The sequence below is a fragment of the Neoarius graeffei genome, chromosome 4, assembly GCF_027579695.1.
Source record: "Neoarius graeffei isolate fNeoGra1 chromosome 4, fNeoGra1.pri, whole genome shotgun sequence".
NCBI classification, from domain to species: Eukaryota; Metazoa; Chordata; class Actinopteri; order Siluriformes; family Ariidae; genus Neoarius; species Neoarius graeffei.
In genome coordinates this window covers 86,484,211-86,501,223 of record NC_083572.1, presented here as the reverse complement: position 1 = coordinate 86,501,223, position 17,013 = coordinate 86,484,211, and the positions used below count along the sequence as shown (strand labels likewise).

Here is a 17,013-nt window from a genome sequence, read left to right as displayed (position 1 = left end):
GGTCAGAGGAACTCATTTTAACGTTAAAAAACCTCAAAGTGAAAATTTCATGCCATGGGACCTTTAAAAGAATGAAATAGCTGAAAAGTAATAAATATCATAAATATAATAATAAATAAGTAATCAGACCAGTAAAAAGGACTGGGGTGAATTAAGTAAGAATCCCTGTATTATTTATCGCCCTTATTCCTTTTGGGACGAAAGAATTTTTAAAGATGTTCTTATTAGCGTTGGGCACTCTAAAACGCCTCCCAGAGGGTAGAAGCTCAAATTCACAGTGGAGCGGGTGGGAAAGGTAATTTATGATTTTCCTGGTTTTGTTTAAAATCTGTTCATCATACATTATACTTAAGTGCTTTTGTGGCTTTCCTATTATCTTTGTGGCCATATTCACTATTCTCTGTAGCTTATTTTTTCTCTGCATGTTCAAGTTAATAATAATAATAATAATAAGTTAAATTTATATAGCGCCTTTCAAGAAACCCAAGGATGCTTTACAATTATAGACAAAGGAAAAAATAAATAAATAAAAGCATAAAAATAATAATAAAATAAAAAAAAAGTAAAAAGTCCACCAAGTAGGGGTCAGGATGTAATTCCCGTGGTGTAGCAGCCACAGTCCCACCAAAAGGTGCATGAAAAACGAGTCCCACATCTCCAGCACCGCCGTCGTGACGCCGTCAACAACATCGCTCGAACACCACGCCGTGGATCCACAAAGCGAGCAGAGAAGCTCCGCCACGCAGAGCGCTGGTGTGTCCCAAACTGCCTGCACAGCCGCTGTGACGCCACCAAGCAACATCGCTCGGAACATCACGCCAAGCACTAAAGCACAGAGCGCTGGTCAATCACGATGTAAAATGAGCAACGGGCTCACTGCAGTCCACAGCTGGGAGCACAGGCATCACCCACGGCGAACCAAGGCCTGGAGGGAACCGACGCCCAAAACTGGGTCTGGAGCTACACCACAACCGGCGGACAAAACACTCAAACAAACACCAAACTACACAAACACACAGAAAAAAAATAAATAAAAAAATGAAAATAGAAAAAGAAAGAAAATAAAAATAAAAAAAGTTACCATGCCACATGATCATATTAAATGATAGAATGCTTTCAACAAGATTTTTATACACTGTTTGTAGGATGTCCTTGTTCACACCAAAGTTTTTGAGTCTACGGAGTAGGTAAAGACGTTGTGAGCACTTTTTAAAAATAAAATCTTTTTTTTCTTTAAAAATGAGTTTACTGTCTATAAAAGTGCCAAGATATTTAAAATCATTGACAACTTCCACTGTCTGTCCCTTGATGATTATTGGAGATAACAGGTCCTTATCATTTTGAATGACAAGTTCTTTAGTCTTACTTGCATTCATTTCTAAAAAGCTATTTTGACACCATTCTTGAAGAGATGATGTATGGCGGGCGTAGGCATATTCTCTTTCCACATCACCCTGCTGCAGTAGACCAACCAGAGCCATGTCATCAGCATATTTAAATAACCTAAAATGTTGTTCTTGGATTTTGAATTCGTTCGTATATTTAGAGAACAGTAAGGGAGATAAAATGGTGCCCTGCGGCATGGCTACCAGACTGGTTAAGTAAACCCTGTTAGTAAACTACCCTGTCTCCAAAATCACTCGCTACATAGGGCACTATATAGTGAAGACGCCGTTTTGTAGTGCTGTCTGAATGTATGGTGAGAATTCTTACACCCTATATAGTGCACTCAAAGTATCCCACAGTGCATGATGAAAAGTAGTGTACAACCAATGGTCACCAACCAAAGCAATATATCCCATCATGCATTGCGGTGAAAGAAATCAAATTAAAAGTCTCAAGTTTGATTTAATAAAAGGCAGTGGCAAAGAAGAAAGTATTCAGCCTTGATTTAAAAGAACTGAAAGATGCAGGTACTTTGTATTGATTAATGTGGGACATGTGCTCAGTATAATATGGATTTATCACAAAAATGCATGCGTGTATTTATTATTTTGAAAACCCACCAGCCAACTGATCTGGCACGTTTTAATTGTGCGACAGTAATGACGTAAATACCAGCGCAACGGAGTAGTGTCCGAAAGCATTTTTTCATTTTCCCAATGAGCTCACGATATAGTCCTCTATATAGTAATTCCCTATATAGGGAGTAGTGAACGGGTGAGTGGCTCGTCTCTATTTCTTATAGACAGACACGAACGGAATTTCAGTATCATCATATTCTCAGCTAATTATTTAACAGTAGCTAAACGTGTCCAAATATGCCATATACTGCAACAGCCATGATTTAGTTCCATCTTTTTAAACTTCACTCATAAATTTTCTCATCGTCTAATTCAGTGATTACCAACCACTGTGCCACGGCACATTAGTGTGCCGTGAGAGATCATCAGGTGCACCATGGGAAATTATCCAATTTCACTTAATTCAGGGATGCAAACAGCGCGCCTTTTGGCGGATGGCGCCTTTTTCACGGCTGAATCGCGCAGATCTGAATTTTTTTGGGGGGGGGGGGGGGGCGTTGGAGTGTCTGATTATAATTTCAAAGTAAATTCTGTATTAAAATTACTAAATAAGCAAATCCGTTACAGTCCATGAAACAGGAAGTATAAGGATGAGGAAAAAAACAGTTTAAATCGGGAAGCTGCGCACATTTGTGCAGCCTGAGCGGCAGGACTGCGCAAATGTGCGCAGCTTCCCGATTTAAACAGTTTTTTCCTCATCCTTATACTTCCTGTTTCATGGACTGTAACGGATTTGCTTATTTAGCAATTTTAATACAGAATTTACTTTGAAATTATAATCAGACACTCCAATGCCCCCCCCCCAAAAAAAATTCAGATCTGCGCGATTCAGCCGTGAAAAAGGCGCCATCCGCCAAAAGGCGCGCTGTTTGCATCCCTGTTAATTGTTCCAAAAATTATTTATTTATTTATTTATTGCAAATAATTTGTCTTCGTTCATCTATGCCAGCGACCTATAGTAACAGGCAGAACAATTAAATACTCTTCCACTAGATGGCAACAGGTAGCTAATTAACCTGTGTATCTACCTGTTGCCATTCAAACAATAGAATTAGTAATGCTTCGGGTGTGACAGCGGTGATGGCGATGGATAAATATTTGAAAAGAAAAAAGTGCACAATCCAAACTGGGGCCTGGAGAAAATTCTGACCCAGATGAAGGCCCTAGTATGAGTAGAGGTCAGAAGAAAGCAAAAAAGGTGATTTTCCACAACCTATCTATGCGAGCTGGGCTTTTCAAGCATGACTGCTATAAAAACTAAAAAAGGAGAGTGACTCAGAGCTGTTGAGGAAGATCTTCGTGTGTTTCTTCAATTCCTGCAAGTATATCAGCTTTGTGTTCAACTAAACAGGCCAGGTTTCACACTGAGTAAGTAAATTGTGAGTAAATTTAGATAGATATCATTTGCACGTCAAATCATTAATAGGTTTAAAGGATTTCATATCTAGCATTCTCAAATGATGTTTATGGTAGTATAAAGAAAGTCTCTGATCTCTAGTTTACATTTAATAGTTATTCCACCAAATCGAGTCGTACATGAGCTGATGGCTGACGAGGCGCGTAGCACCGAGTCGGCTATAAGCCGTGTACGACGAGATTGATTGGACTAACTGTTTTATTCTCTCCACATTCATGGATTTTGAGAAACGGCGCATTTTTCTTTTTTGCAAATTTGATTAATAAAAACTTTATACAAAACGTCCATCAAAATCATTTCCACTTAGAATGTAAACAAACTGGCGAAATGATAGTAGCAAGTTGTGAAAAGTGCGATTATAATAATGCTTGAAAAATAAAAAAATAATCTGTTCTTACCATCAAATACTTTTATTACATACAGGCCTTTCAATTGCATAATTTGGGCTACACCCTGTATTTCTGAATTTGGGCTTTTTCCGTCATGATACAGGGTAGAAACAGTGGAGAAACAAACTTCGATTGTGTTTAATCTGCCATGTTCTTGGCTTTCTGTTTTGACGCGTACGTTCGGCTATTCTTGTTGTGCGAAAGGCCAGAGGTCACCAGTCTGCCAACATGTGGAAATGTCTGGCTAATGTGGAAATCCCGCTCTGGTCATTGGTACGCGAGTCTCGCTCCTCCACGAAATCATGGCGTGCCGATCGCCGTTGATGGAGAATTCGTGCTCTGCACAAGGCTCACGGCTAGTTCGACGAACCCGGAACAACATGGGAATGTTGCGGATTTCTAGTCTGGCTAACGCAACTTCAAAGCTCTTTGAGCATTTGGTCTGGCAAAGATATTAAGCCCAACCGTTTCCCAAAGGCGTGGTTGACCCGCCTCCCTGAAATGCCTCAGTTTGCTACTGATCGAAGCCATAAAAGGCTGTGACGAAGCTTAAACCAATCACATCACTCTTTCCTCTGACGTATGTGATGCGACGGAAACTACTTGAGTAACAGGAAGAAGATAAATACCTCCAGGGCTGCGCTTTGCTCCGTTTTCAATGAGAACTTCCCGTTGAATGTTTTCAATACAGCATCTACCGCTGTGTCAAAGGCTTGCCGCTGCTCCATGTTCGTAATGTTTCTAGTGAATGAAGCGCTTCCGGCATAGATTCTGTAAACGATCTATGGCTTCCAGTTGCAGTTCTACTACGTCACTGCCTTGAACACGCCTCTACCCAGGGCCGTTGGAGATGCTCAAAGTTGATTGGCTCCCGATTTTTCGGGAGCTTGGAAGAGCTGGAGATAGCTTGCCTTGCCAGACTAAGCTCGCAACAGGCCCTCGTGTTGCGTCACACTTAGGATGCACGGGCCCAGGCTAGCAGATTTCGCTTCAGTTACGAGAAATACATGCTAATTCTCGCTAATTTCGGAGTTTTTAAAAAAGGAAAGTCAAGACATTGGGTTTTATGCAGCCAAGTTTATTTAATCAACATTTAAATTTTTTTTTTACTTTTGGTCGCATGTTTTGGGCGCTTGACCTTAATTTGGGCGCCTACGACGTTATCCGTCGCAGGTTTCATGTAATTGAAAGGCCTGACGTATTTTGTTGCTTTATTTATGAAAGATGCGCCCATCGAGAATGTTATCAGCTTCACCCATCTCGGTCATACTATATCGAATGAGGAAGGCCATTCAGCATTCACGGTCCAACACACTGCTTCAGCTCATAAAAAGTGGAATGAGTTAAAAACCGTACTCGCAGACCGTCAGATAAAGTTGTCCACGCATGTAAAGTTTCTAACCGCTTGTGTTCGTAGTCGCTTCACCTACAGTACTCAGGCATGTTATCTTAATGCCTCGCGGCTGGCAAAGTTGGAATCCACATGGATGAATTTTCTCAGAAAACTTGTCCGCAACGGCTTCGAGCGCATTAATCCTCCAAAAAAAAAAAAGACCAAGAGGTAGCGGTAGAATTCCAGCTGTAGAGGAGGACAATGTCGACTGGCACTACAAATACACCAACAACGATATACCCTTCCTCATCAGTCCGTACTTTCTACCTTACTCGACACCTGAAGTATATTGCTCATGTTACAAGACTTTCTAATTCTGCGCTGCGAAAACAAATACTGTTCCGTTCTAACAAGCCGTACACTCGTAACATCTGGACAATCTATGAAAAATTAACTGGACTTGCCCCAGTCCAGCTACAGAAGGAGATGCAAAACAAACAGAGGTTCCTGCCCTTATTGGATGAGATCCTGGGCACCCAACCTGCTGTAGGGGAACATTGATGATTTATTTATTTATTTATTCATTGGGGGGGGGGGGGGTTGTTTTTATGAAGAGTCTTTATTTCGTCCTCGTTTGGTTCGGCAAAACACCGCCGTTTTGTTTTTCTCTACTCACGGTATATGAGCTGATATCCTAGTCGTAGAGTAGCCAATCAGAGCGCGCGATTGCTCATAAACAGTGAACGTGGATAGAATAATGAAAAATATAACTTTAAAAGCCTGTGAAAGTTGTCTTGGATATTTGAAATCCCTTAAGGCCAATTTATGCTGACAGCCCAGTCCTCGCAGATAGCATCTCAGACAGTGTCTGCGTAGCCCGCCCACCTTCGCAGACGCTCTGCGCGCACCTCCCAAAAATTGTGACCACCGCAGAAGCCTCGCAGTCAGCATCGCAGACAAGAGGGCTCCGATTGGTCCACTCTACATCCGCTGTACACGCACTTCCGCTTCCCTACTTTCCCGGTTTGGTTTGTTTTCACGACCACCATTTTTAAAAACACGAGCGAAGATGAAGCAACATGAAGAGCGGTTGATCGAGGAAGTGAGGAAGTACGTACATCTATACGACTCCAGTTCTAGTCATTATAAGTAACCGGAGGATAAACACTCCACTAACCACACCCACCAACTACTCCTAGAGATTTCGCGACTTCGCGCCCCCTTGCGTTGTAGCAGTGAATAACATCGCGCACGCCTATCACTCCCCGCTCAACAATAAATTACAACTGTCTGCGAAAAGCTATCTGCGAAAGCCTTGTCGCAAGAGCATGCAGAGGCCTCCAATCGCTTTTGGTTTATTAAGATATCAAATGTGTTTGTGTTGCTTATTCTGTAAATCTGACCTTGATCTGGTGTTTTTGTTTTTTTTTTTTCTTTTCCCCCTTCTCTGCAGATCTCTGTGTTGACGGTGGCTGATGTGGTTCGCTCCTGCTCCTTGGACCAGTGCTACAAGAGCTTCCTGTCTCCTGCCACCAGTGAGACCAAGCGCAAGATGAGCACGTTCATTAACAGTATTAAGGCCTCAGACAGCACTACCCAGCATGCCGTGGGCTTCCAGAAGGCCTTTCAGCTTTTGAGGAACACCAGCAGCATGGGCAGACCCCACAGCAGTAAGACATCTGATACAGCAAGAACTTTGAACCTGAATTGAGCATCTCAGAGCTTTAGTAATGTTCTCTCTCATTCTCAGACACTGATATGGTGATCATCTACCTGTCGTCGGGCGTCACCTCTCGAGACTCCTCCGAGTATGAGAAGAAAGCCACTCTAAATGTGATTAAAGAGGAGAATCGGCACCTCAACAACTCCGTAATGATCCTCACCTACGCGCTTATCAACGGTAACGCACACATTCCAGCCTTTCTGTATCCTCCATGATGACTTGGACTTTACAGACACATTAATCTTCCTCACCGATGAGCTTTGATTTGTGTATGCATGCACGTACATGCTCGTAGTTGTATAAAATGCTTCTCTCTCGGTCCTCGCCCTTTCATCTCTCCGTCTCTGTATTTGTGCGTCTATCAGAAGAAAAGCCCTGTCCTTTGTCCTTCTCACCTGGCGCGTGCTCTGCATGCATTAGCCTGTTGTTAACATACATTAGCTGGGCACGAGGAGGATTAAAATACAGGATGTCTAAAGGAAGAAAGAGAAAAGCAGCAGAACACATCAAAGGACACTCAGTGACATGAAAGTGCGCAGGGGTTTTGTGCCGTCGATGACGGAAATATGATTGGACTTGATGAGCACGGTGGTGTATGAAGAGCAGAATTGTGCTGGAGCTCTGACTCAGATTTGAAGATCAATCAAATTTCAACCCCATTTGAAAGAGTGAAAGCTGGACGTTAATAAATCAGAAGACATCTGGGAGGAAAAAGTCCTAATTCAGCTCTGTTTTATTCAGTATCGAGTTCATTTATTGTATTCTTCAGTGTTGATCCAAAATCTCAAAATCTTGTGCCTGGTTATGAAAGTGAACTGGTTTTGCCACAGATGCAGGTCTGACAGCTGGCCTGTTAGTAGCTATAGGATTATCAATGCCAAATTAATTGCCCGTCATTGATCAGTAAAAAAATAAGAGGTATAAATGTCCTGTAGTTTAATGTTCACGGATTCAGAGGTCTTAAAGGAGATACACAGAACCTTTATTTTTAAATACATTTGAGTGGATAGTATCTCCATCCTTCACTCTTGTATGCTGCATAAATGGGAATAAAAAAATATTTTTTCGAGAGTTAAAATCAACCGCAAAGTTGGCATTCGAGCTGCCCCGCTGAGCCAGCCAGCCCTGAGTGCGTGACGTCACAGCGGTAACCGGTTTCAAGACCGAGACCTTTGACAGCTATAGACCAAAGTCATATAAATAAAAATTTATGGTGAAAGTAAGAAATAGTGTTATCGACTTGCTCAACTAATGCCGCTTTTCCACTACCAACGCGGCTGAGTTGGGCTGAGCCATGCCGTGCTGAGTTGAGCTGAGTGGGGCTGTTGGGGTTGCATTTCGACTACAACCGCGCTGAACCGTGCTGGCTGGAAGTGGGTGGACACATTGGGTGGAGTTAGCGAAAGTGGGTGGACGTCACGTGATGTCGTTAGGCGGCACAAACAGTGACATCAGTGACCTTTTAAGCGGTTGTCTCACGACCCGGATAGTAAACAATAAACATGGAGGACATGGAGTCGTTAGTGTGGCTGGTCTTGGTGCTGTGGTTTGTTGTCACCGACAACGCCAACAGATACTGGCAAGAGCGTATAGATGAGGCGAGGCGCATAAGGCTTCAGAAATTCTCGTAATTCGTAATTATTCTTCTTCCGGGTTTACGGTGTTTACAGATCCCAGCGTGCTCGCGGGGCGTGTGTGGGCATGTGAGGACACTCCTCCTCACCAATCAGTGCACAGGGGAGTGTCTCCTCACGCCCCTAGCTCCACTCGGCTCGGTTTGGCTCGCTTCAGCCCCACTCCAAAACCGTGCGAGTTTTGGGTGCTGAGTAGGGATGAAGCGAGCTGAGTCGTGCTGCTCTGAGGTAGTCGAAACGCGAGCCGTGTCGGGCTGAAGTGAGCTGAAAAAGGGTAGTGGAAAAGGGCCATAAGACTGATTTGATTTCACTGATTGTGGGTTGACTGTCATTAAAACAGGATGGGTGTTATAACTTATGCAACACACATGTACATGCATGCATTTTCACTGATAAAACGTAAAAGGCTAATTAAATAATCAGATGAACTGAGACAATCACATTCTGAAGCAAATTAAATAATCTTATACCGCTAACTTAAACACACAATACAAGTTACATGTATAAATCTAAATGCAGGTAAACAACGTGTTTGTTGTTGTTTTGTATCCAAATGAGAGTCGGAGCTTACCCGTCTGTTCTCGCTTCTTGAAGGCCGATCTTGTGGCTGATTGTTTCGAAACAATGACTTTCAGTTGTTCGTTCAGTTCTCAGTTTATTCGCTTCTTCCACGTAAGGGCGAGATGGCAGCAATATCCAGTGGAGAAATCAGACGGCTGCTCCACTCATTCTCCATTTTCTCCATACTGTGTACTCCGCCATTACTGCTCGGCTCAGGCAATTACTAAAACCCGGGACGGGACAGAACGTCACCGGTTTTAGCAGCAACCACGGGGATGTCACTGCCCGAGCGATATGTCCCGTCCCGGGTTTTACCAACAACCCTCAGCTCACACTCCGGGAGAATTGGTGCAATGGAACTTTGCTTTTTTTTTATTTAAAAAAAATAAATAAAATAAATGCTTTCCGTTTCTTGTAGTTTTCTTTTCCTTTAATTGTTGGTACTGCACCCTCTTTCAATACGGGCTTATAGCCAACGCTCCTCAACAGATCAGAGGTCTCGTACGAGTCTTCAGTAAAATGTGCAGAGCAGAGGAGAGACCACTTCGTAGGTGCCCAATGTGCCCGTGAACTTCTCGCAAAACGCATCCAAATCTTTGCAGTTTGAACATTCTTGGGCCATGAATGCAGCGTAAATCCACCTTCTGTCGTGTTGCTGGCACATCTACGTGGCATGGTGATAAATTAGCTCAAAATGGAGGATCGGAGTTGCAGTCAGCTCTGTGTCTCAAGGCATTTATAAACGAAAGTGAGGCCATGGTTCTGCGTCTATGCTTTAAGTTTTTGTGTTTAAAATGCTCACAAGCGGTTTCTTTTTATAGACAGAGGTGCAGATATCTGTTTTAGCCACAGCATTTACAGGATTGGACCTCTTGCCTACAGCAAAAGCAAGAATCACCTGAATTCAGCTAAATTAGCTCTTAGACCAACTGTAAATAAAGGGCGGTTCGTTGAAGTGGGAAAAGACAGGATGTGAAAGACCCACATCTGCATCCAGTAGTGGTTATTTTCACTTTGGGCTAACTTCGTCAAGGAAAAATTTGACTGGCAAGTTTGTGAGCCTTCGTCTTATGAGGTAATAGAAAACAAGTGAGTGGACTTGTCTGTTTTGGTCAGGTTAAAAAAAAAAAGAGGAAGGAGCTGCAAATTAAGCAGCAGTCACACTGGACTTTTGTTGTTTGTTTTTGTTAATGTTTTTTAGAGCAAATTTGTCTGGGGTTGGGAGGGAAGAAACATCATCTACTGACTTGTGCAAGGATGCTGGGGTCCCCCCCCCGGCTTCCTTTGTCAGCACTGTTGGCGCCGCTGTAGAGCGAGACATGAAACTTTGTGGATCCATGATGATGATGGTTTAATAAAGATAGTAAATGTTTCTTGCACGCAGAGGGAGTAACAGGTCTGAAGGAGTTGGCGTTTATGCGTGACTTGGCAGAGCAGAACTCCGCTAAATACAGCAATTCGGATCGTACCACGCTCCCCGTCGTGAAGGGCAGCATGATGGTGCTGAACCAGCTCAGTAACCTGGAGACCAGCGTGGGCCGTTTCTACATCAACCTCTCCAACCGCATGATCGATGTGGCCTCCTTCAGCCTGCCCTACGCTGATCAGATGGGAGATGGTGAGTTAGGACACAACCTGTGCTGTGTCTCATAGTTACACTTGTTAAACTCTTGGAATTGCAACACGCACACTGACTACTTTCTCACACAGGATCGGATATTTGTATTCTTCCTGCTATAAAACTTCAATTTTATCATCTCTAATTACATCATCTTGGTAACGTTAATCCAACCATAAAATTCCTGATTATTAGCTCATCCGGCCGACAGGTGATGAGTTTATCCCATCATGTGCCGTCTGTTGTTTGTCCGGCGTCGTCCACGTTTCACAAAAATCGCTTCTTCTCTTTCAGTTCTCCACCGATTTTTATTCTTTTTGGCAGGAAGGTAGGTCTGCCTGGGGTGCATATAGCTTCTACCCAAATTTGCATAATTGCAGTTAATAATGAAGATATGGAGTAATTAATCCCTAACGAGCAGTTTCCACACACATCGCTGCTTCTTCCTCAATTCTTCACCGATTTTGATTCTTTCTGGCATGAAGGTAAGGGTACCTAGGGTGCATATAGCAACTTCTACCCAGATTTGCTTAATTATAATTATTAATGAAGTTATGGACTAATTAAGCCTTAATGAGCAGTTCAACAAAAATCGTGTCCTCTCAGTCACCGTTTTGGATTCTTTCTGGGAAATAGGTCGGTATTCCTAGGGTGGATATTGCTTCTATATATACCGTAGCTTGTATATCTATATAATATCTATATAATAAGCAGCAATGTTTGTTTGCTTGTTTGTTTGTTTTGTTTTGTTTTGAGCTAACATCGCCATTTCTTGACGGATTTCCACCAAATTTGGCAAGTAGGTCCAGGGATGACCTGGAATTTTGCAGATATATAAATAAAATTCATGTGCGGGCCCCAGGGAGGTCCCTGGGGGGCACAACATCCACCTATCCCCTCCCTCAATGCCTTTCATATTACATTTATCAACACAAACTCTCAACAGATCTTCACTAAACTTGGCACATAGGTACAGAGCCACAATTTGGCAAAACTCAGAAATTCCATATTTGGGCCCCTGGGTGCTGGATGTTTTGGATTTTTTTTTGTCTTGGGTTAACACCATCATTTCTTGATGGATCTTCACCAAATTTGACATGGAAGTCTGGGGGCAACCCAGAATTTTGCAAAACCCGGGCAACACCAGGTAACCTGCGAGTAGTGTATGTAGTTTGCCACATTTATTGCGCAAAGTGGCCCACTTTAGGTCGTTCCTTCTGGACTAGACGGGGGCGGAGTGAGCTACGCCGTCATTGACGGTCTCATTGTTGGTAGTAGTCTTAGGATTTCCAGTCAAATTTGAAACGCTCAAATTCAAAAGTCAAATAATGAGTATATGTAAATCCTAGTGTCAGTTTAACCTGGAACAGCGTTCACGGTGCTTTTAGCCCACTTGGAAAAATAAGTTGCCATTTGCATTGGGGTTGTCAGTTCAATCAGGTCGATCCTGGGTTCAGTGAATCAACGATCACTCCAATGCTTTGATGCTTCAGAATGTCCAAGAGGCTACGACATCACAGTGTTCATTATTAGTTTTGTTTTTTAAATTAATTTCCCCCAGGCTTCATTATGACAGTCAGCCGGCCGTGCTACTTCGGGAACCTGCTGCTTGGAGTTGTAGGAGTGGATGTGAACCTCGCTTATATCCTCGAGGACGTCACTTACTACCAGGACTCGCTGGCCTCGTACACCTTCCTCATAGATAACAAAGGTACGAACACCGATGTGGTAATGGGGTTCAGGAATTTCGCAGGAACTTTTAGCACTGATTTTGAAGCAACGAAGCCGTCATACATCATACAATGGAAAGGGTTTTCGGCTTTAAAATAAAATGGTTTACCTGCATCTCGCACTCACTCAGAGCTCTGTTAGATCAGTTGAACAGTCCATTAGAGAAAAGGAGCTGTTTCAGAAAACGCAAAGCAGTGGTGTATCAGCTCCTAGAGCTTATATATCTGCCACTGTGCTGCTGCTGGGAGTAAAATGTGCACGGTGAGTTTATTTTATCTTGCGTTTATGGTAGATTAGCTCAGACTCGATCTCCATCGAGTACGTGGATTCCTAAATCAACACATTTGGTTAGGGTAAATGAAATAAGCAATAGTGAATAAATGAGCAGAAGTAAACGGTGCTTATTAGTGTTCAATCTCATTTCCATTAACGTGGCTAAGCATGTGATCTCTTGAGATACTAAAGCTGCTCTCCGGGTGAAAGGATGCTGCACCTGCCGTCTCCAGCTGTTCACTAAATACCCAATAAACCAGAGCCAAGGCACAGCGTTGAGGATTAAAAGCCCCTTATCACGGGGTCTGTTGCAGTTTAGCATCGTCAAATTCAAGGTTTATTGCCATGTACTGTAGTTCGAGAATGCCCTGAGCATTCAGATGTGCAAAAAAAGCTGTGAACAATGTTTCTACGTGCATCTTAAATGACACTTTTCGAAATAGCATAGTACAAAGAGAAGTGCGGTGAACTCGTTTGCAGTACAATGAAGAATATGTCATGACATCTCATCTCATTATCTCTAGCCGCTTTATCCTTCTACAGGGTCGCAGGCAAGCTGGAGCCTATCCCAGCTGACTACGGGCGAAAGGTGGGGTACACCCTGGACAAGTTGCCAGGTCATCACAGGGCTGACACATAGACACAGACAACCATTCACACTCACATTCACACCTACGGTCAATTTAGAGCCACCAGTCAACCTAACCTGCATGTCTTTGGACTGTGGGGGAAACCGGAGCACCCGGAGGAAACCCACGCGGACACGGGGAGAACATGCAAACTCCACACAGAAAGGCCCTCGCCGGCCCCGGGGCTCGAACCCAGGACTTTCTTGCTGTGAGGCGACAGCGCTAACCACTACACCACCGTGCCGCCCATGTCATGACATAAATAGAATAATTATGGCAGAACTACAACCCCGATTCCAAAAAAGTTGGGACAAAGTACAAATTGTAAATAAAAACGGAATGCAATGATGTGGAAGTTTCGAAATTCCATATTTTATTCAGAATAGAACATAGATGACATATCAAATGTTTAAACTGAGAAAATGTATCATTTAAAGAGAAAAATTAGGTGAGGCGAGAAAGTGAGTGCAGGCAGGGTGGAGCAGTTGGAGAAGGATTTTGGGAGTCATTTGTGATAGGAAAGTCCCAGCAAAAGTGAAAGGTAAGATGTATAAGACGGTAGTGAGACCAGCTGTGATGTCTGGATTGGAGACCTTAACGAAGAGACAGGAGGCAAAGTTGAAGGTGGCGGAGTTGAGGATGTTAAGGTTTGCTATGGGAGTGACCAGGTTGGACAGCACATGTGGAGAGCTTGGGAATTAAGCTAAGAGAGAGGAGACTGAGATGGTACGGGCACATCCTGAGAAGAGATGCAGAGCATGTTGGAAGGAGAATGTTGAGGATGGAGCTGCCAGGCACACGAAAACGAGGAAGGCCAAAGAGGAGATACGTGGATGTGGTGAGAGAGGACATGAAAGTGGCAGGTGTGGTAGAAGACAGGGAGCAATGGAGGCAAAAGATCCGCTGTGGCGACCCCTAATCAGGAGCAGCCAAAAGAAGAAAGAAGAAGCCACATGTATCCATATAGACTGGTACCAAAATCCAGAATTGTGACACCCAAAGGCATTTTTGAGACAAAGTCGGCAAACAGTCTTATTTTGTCAATTTGGGTGTGCCGAATTCAAATCTGCAATATGCCGAGCTCTATCTGACCTCTGTTGACCTCTAGAGGTCATTGAACTTTGGGCCTGTAAACGTCTCAGCTGAACCCAGTTTCTCAGCTTTCTAAGGAATGAAATGTACTAAAATGATTAATGAAGTGAGCAAATGGCCTTGTTTGTTAAATGTTTGGGTGCTGAATTCATTTTTCATTTGTAAAACGACATATGACCTCTGATAACCTCAAGGTCATTAAACTTGGCCTATAGGCCTATGCATTTAACGGCATTTTTAAACTGACTTTACTCCCCCAACAAGAATATGAACAGACAAAAAACAAATAGAAAGGAACAAATACAACATTAAATGCCAGTCCATGTACATGTGACTTACTTTTCATAACGAGAATGCCTCGGCGATCACCTTACATAACATTGCATTACATTTAGCGGTTATTGTTTATACAAAGCTACTGAAAAAAGGACAGATTCAGCAGCATACAAAATGTGGGGGCATACAGGGTATACAGGTTAATCAGGGTTAGTATATATGAGAGTTTTTTTTCTTTGTTTTTTGTTTTGTTTTAAACGGGGTAAAGCCTTTACAAAAAACAAACAACAAAGAAAAAAACTCTCATATATACTAACCCTGATTAACCTGTATGCCCTGTACGCCCCCACATTTTGTATGCTGCTGAATCTGTCCTTTTTTCAGTAGCTTTGTATAAACAATAACCGCTAAATGTAATGCAATGTTATGTAAGGTGATCGCCGAGGCATTCTCATTGTGAAAAGTAAGTCACATGTACATGGACTGGCATTTAATGTTGTATTTGTTCCTTTCTATTTGTTTTTGTCTGTTCATATTCTTGTTGGGGGAGTAAAGTCAGTTTAAAAATGCCGTTAAATGCATAGGCCTATAGGCCAAGTTTAATGACCTTGAGGTTATCAGAGGTCATATGTCGTTTTACAAATGAAAAATGAATTCAGCACCCAAACATTTAACAAACAAGGCCATTTGCTAACTTCATTAATCATTTTAGTACATTTCATTCCTTAGAAAGCTGAGAAACTGGGTTCAGCTGAGACGTTTACAGGCCCAAAGTTCAATGACCTCTAGAGGTCAACAGAGGTCAGATAGAGCTCGGCATATTGCAGATTTGAATTCGGCACACCCAAATTGACAAAATAAGACTGTTTGCCGACTTTGTCTCAAAAATGTTTTTAACTCCTTAAATAAGCACTTTTTTGAATGTTGGTACCAGTCTAATAGGGTACCCCCTTATTTATTTATTTGTTTGTTTGGTGGTCGTCTTTTTCCTCTCTGTTAGGAATGCTGACGCCTCTGTGTACAATAAGGCGGTAAAGAAACCAGCGTGAAAATTACGTGAGCTGTGATGGAAATTCTTGGGCCCCACATTTTACTAATTATGGAGCTTATTCTCAGTGGAATTGTTTTCCTTATTTTTCAAGACAATTAACTAACTGTTGTCGAGATGCGTGGTTAATGGTCGTAACGAGTTTGACACAAAATGACTGTATCGTTTTGTCAGGTTTCACCCTCATGCACCCGTCCCTGACTCGTCCGTACCTGATGACCGAAGCCCCTCTCCACACAGACATCATCCACTATGAGAACATCCCTGGGTTTGCTGTTGTTCGCCAGAACATCCTCAGGTGAGTGACTGCTTCATTGCGGGTGACCATGATCAAACATTTTGTAATGTAGCTATCGAATTTGGAGGGACCCATCTTTTATAGGATGATTAATGACGCTCATTGTTCTCTGTCAGTTTGCCTCTGGGGAGCCAGGTGATCTCTGTCCCCATCAACTCATCTCTGTCCTGGCACGTGAATCGTCTGCGGGACCCGAGCCGAGACGCCTACAACGTCAGCTACGCTTGGAAACTGGTACCGTCACCGCTGCCAGCATTGTCTTCTTCATGCCATGCACTTTTATTTTCATTTACTTTATATGACAATCCAGGCAAGTTAGACAGAGGAAGAAACTGGAGTTTCGGCTCAGTCCTCAAGATTCCTACATTCCCACATAACTATTGTATATCTGAGTACTTTTACAACTTTTCTCTCCATGAACTTTTTCAACCAGGTTCATTCTGTGCCTTTCAGCCCGTTAACCTAGATTGGTCGGCTTGGCAAAAATATCAGTCTTTATTTTCAGCCATGTCTGTGTATCGCCGCTGTCCAACCGTGTCATCATGAGCAATAAAAACCTGTAGTGTTTTTGCTGCTGGATCAACGCGTACTAACTCCTTTCGAACAGGGTTTTGGCTTGATAGTATTCTGATCTGTTTGCAGTGAGAATGTGTTTTTGATGGAAACTATGACGCACTTTTATAAGTTGTACTGAATAACAGTGTCTGCCAAGTGTACGTTTAAGTAAGACATAAAGTAAGAACATATTTCAGCTGCTATGCTTTCTGGAACACACTGCTTAACATCTACCTTATTGACTCCGTCTTCCTCCACCAAGTGTTTCATATAAAGAAGAATGCTTTTGTGTTTTAGTGCCAGAACACATTTATCAGACGAGGTGGCTGTATTATGAGCTCCAGCGTTTTATATTCTGGCTCATAAAGCACTTTTTTTTTTTTTTGAAAGTAATCAGGTTTGCCATGAAAGT

General features: G+C 42.7%; 1 protein-coding gene across 2 annotated transcripts in view; it reads left to right on the top strand.

Annotated features, from left to right (window-relative positions):
- Positions 1 to 17,013, top strand: part of cachd1 (cache domain containing 1) — a 303,436-nt gene that overhangs the window by 230,889 nt on the left and 55,534 nt on the right. For both annotated transcript variants that reach the window (XM_060919931.1, XM_060919930.1), the window contains 6 exons: positions 6,617 to 6,833; positions 6,914 to 7,063; positions 10,466 to 10,699; positions 12,261 to 12,410; positions 15,923 to 16,046; positions 16,163 to 16,280. In XM_060919931.1, the coding sequence (XP_060775914.1) occupies positions 6,617 to 6,833; positions 6,914 to 7,063; positions 10,466 to 10,699; positions 12,261 to 12,410; positions 15,923 to 16,046; positions 16,163 to 16,280 (993 nt within the window). The remainder of the gene's footprint in view (positions 1 to 6,616; positions 6,834 to 6,913; positions 7,064 to 10,465; positions 10,700 to 12,260; positions 12,411 to 15,922; positions 16,047 to 16,162; positions 16,281 to 17,013) is intronic.